Genomic DNA, 2,609 nt, shown 5'->3' with positions numbered 1-2,609 from the left:
ATTTTCTGGAATGTGGATGGAAGTTTTCATCATTTTACAACACAGAGCTCAGTACATTTTTCTGGGATTAAACACTGTGTTCCTCAAGCTTCATGGAGCATCAGCCAGTTTCTTAAGAAACAAATGAAAGACCAATGGTTGTGCATAGACACATCAATGTGATTGATGTTCCTTTTCCAGAGCCAGACATTAAACTTCATAGATGATTTCACTGTGAGCTGGGGATGTTTCACCATCTTTGGGGGACATGACTAAAACCTGGGAGGAAGACATAGATAAGGAACTGCCTGATCATTGGCTGAGAAGGTCCTGGCAACAACACAGCAGTATCTGCACTGGTTGTAAGTTTTTACTGACAGCTGTTGCCTCTGTTCTCTGGAACCTCCTCAAGCCAAGGATCAGACACAAGCCTGAGCTCTGGGCCCATGGTCCTAGCTTGTCTTTGAAGTATGAGGCTGGTGACTGGAGTAACTGTGTTTCTGACCTTGGGTAAGTGTTCTGTGTCTACAGGGGATGACTTTGAGGGCAAAGGGCCACACAGAGTCACTTACTCTCTACTCTTCTCTGTGTGCTTTATTCTGCATTATAGTGATGGAACTGAGAAATGATCTGTGGGTTTGCTAAAGAGGCCAGTCTTCTACATTATGGTTTAAATCATAGCCACGATACCAGAAGAGTTCTTAGCAGTAAGCAGGTTGTAAGAATTGTCTGGGCTTATTAAGACAAGGACACATGGAACAAAGCCTATGGAATCTCTGATTCTTGCCACGTATCTTTGGTATCTGTAATTTTGTTGTTGTCCAGTTGCTAAGTTGTATCCAATTTTTTTTTATGACCAAATGGACATCAGTATGCTAGACTCCTCTGTCCTCTACTATCTCCTGGATTATGCTCAAATTCATGTCAATTGAGACTGTGATGCTGTTTAACCATCTCATCCTCTGATGCCCCCTTCTCCTTTTGCCTTCAGTCTTTCCCAGAATCATGGTATTTTCCAATGAATCAGCTCTTCTCAGCAAGTGGACAAAGTATTGGAGCTTCAGTTTCAGCGTCAGTCTCTCCAGTGAATATTTAGGACTCATTTCCTTTAGGATAACTGGTTTGATTTCCTTGCAATCCAATAATGAACATCCACAATATTTTTACAGGACATAAGTAGAAACACTGGAATAGGGGTTAGGGCCAGATAGTTACAGGAGGTTTATGCCTTTGATCCATAGAATTACACTTATTTGTGCTCTGGAGTTAATTTGATTTCTTAACCCCCCAGGGAACGTGTTTGATGCTAAGACCACCCAGCCCAGCTCCATGGGTTATCCTGAAGGAGAGGAGGTAACCCTGCCTTGTAACGACTCTACCATTAGTGGAAATGAGTGTATATATTGGTATTGGCAATATCCCAAGCAGAGTCCACAGTATGTCATTCATGGCTTACGAGACACAGTGAACAGCAGCATGGCCTCTCTGACCATCACTTCAGACAGAAAGTCCAGCATCTTGGTTCTGCCCCAGGTCACCCTGAGAGACACTGCTGTGTACTACTGTGTCCTGAGAGAGGCACACTGGGGCAGATGGGGCTGCACCTGTGCAGTATCTCTCTTGTGGGAAGAAGGGGGGACACAGCAGGGGGAGCAGTCATGAGAGCAAATCTAGAGTCACTCTAGAAGGAGAGTCAGAGAGCAGTAAGAGATGAGGAAAATGAAGGGAAGGAGAAGGGAAGAAGATGCATAAAGAAAAGAAAAAAAGGACAAGGAATAAGTGCTTCATTGGTTGATGTGGCTGAGACAAATTATGGGTATACTAAGAATCCTAATTACAAGATAGAAATAAAGTGAGAAGCATGAGCAATTTTTCATGGTTCTTTCTTGTGTCAATAAAATGTTAGTTCCAGTGTGTTAGTCTTAACCTAAAAGTGAGAAAAATACAAATAATTCTCATTGTTCCAAAGACTTTTTTCATGTCCAACTCTTTGCCAACTCAAGAACTGTAGCCCTCCAGCCTCCTCTGTCCATGGGATTTTCTAGGAAAGAATATTGGAGTGGGTTACCATGTCCTTCTCCATAAGATCTTCCCAATCCAGGGATCAAACCTGGTCCTTTGTCTCCTGCATTGTAGGTGGATTCTTTACCACTGTGGCACCTGGGAAGTGGTCCAGTATTCTTTATAATGTCTATGTAGTACTCTGAAATATTCTATTATTAACTCCTTTTCCATTAATAAATATTTGTTTCTATTACTGTGCTATCATAAAGAGTGTTGTCTTTATATATCTTTGTAGATTGACTTTTGTATATATGGAGATATGTCTATTGTAATGGAATTTCTGAAACTGGAATGGGTGTTTGCAAAATAAGGTACATTTAAAATTTTTTTGATAAAGTGACAATTTCTATTCAAGTGGTATAAACAGTTATACTTCAACCAACAGGGAGTGAGAAGGTGCAGTTTGCATCTTCCAAAAATTGAGAATTATCAGCCTTTTTCATTTTAGCAATCCTAATATACTTTATCTATGGCATTTTACTGATCCCTAGTGCTTTTGAGCAATTTTTTTCTCTGTATACTGGCACTCTTTCATTCAACCTTGGTCATATGTTTATTCCTATCTT

The 2,609-nt window shown here is 40.7% G+C and overlaps 1 gene segment (V, D, J or C); it reads left to right on the top strand.

Annotated features, from left to right (window-relative positions):
- Positions 1-449: 449 nt before the first annotated feature.
- LOC129620755 (T cell receptor alpha variable 26-1-like) lies at positions 450-1,641 on the top strand. The segment is given in 2 exon segments: positions 450-489; positions 1,271-1,641. Coding segments are annotated over 2 exon segments (411 nt in total).
- Positions 1,642-2,609: the final 968 nt, after the last annotated feature.

The sequence above is a fragment of the Bubalus kerabau genome, chromosome 10 (assembly GCF_029407905.1).
Source record: "Bubalus kerabau isolate K-KA32 ecotype Philippines breed swamp buffalo chromosome 10, PCC_UOA_SB_1v2, whole genome shotgun sequence".
In the NCBI taxonomy this organism is placed as follows: domain Eukaryota; kingdom Metazoa; phylum Chordata; class Mammalia; order Artiodactyla; family Bovidae; genus Bubalus; species Bubalus kerabau.
This window is presented reverse-complemented; position numbering and strand designations above follow the sequence as displayed.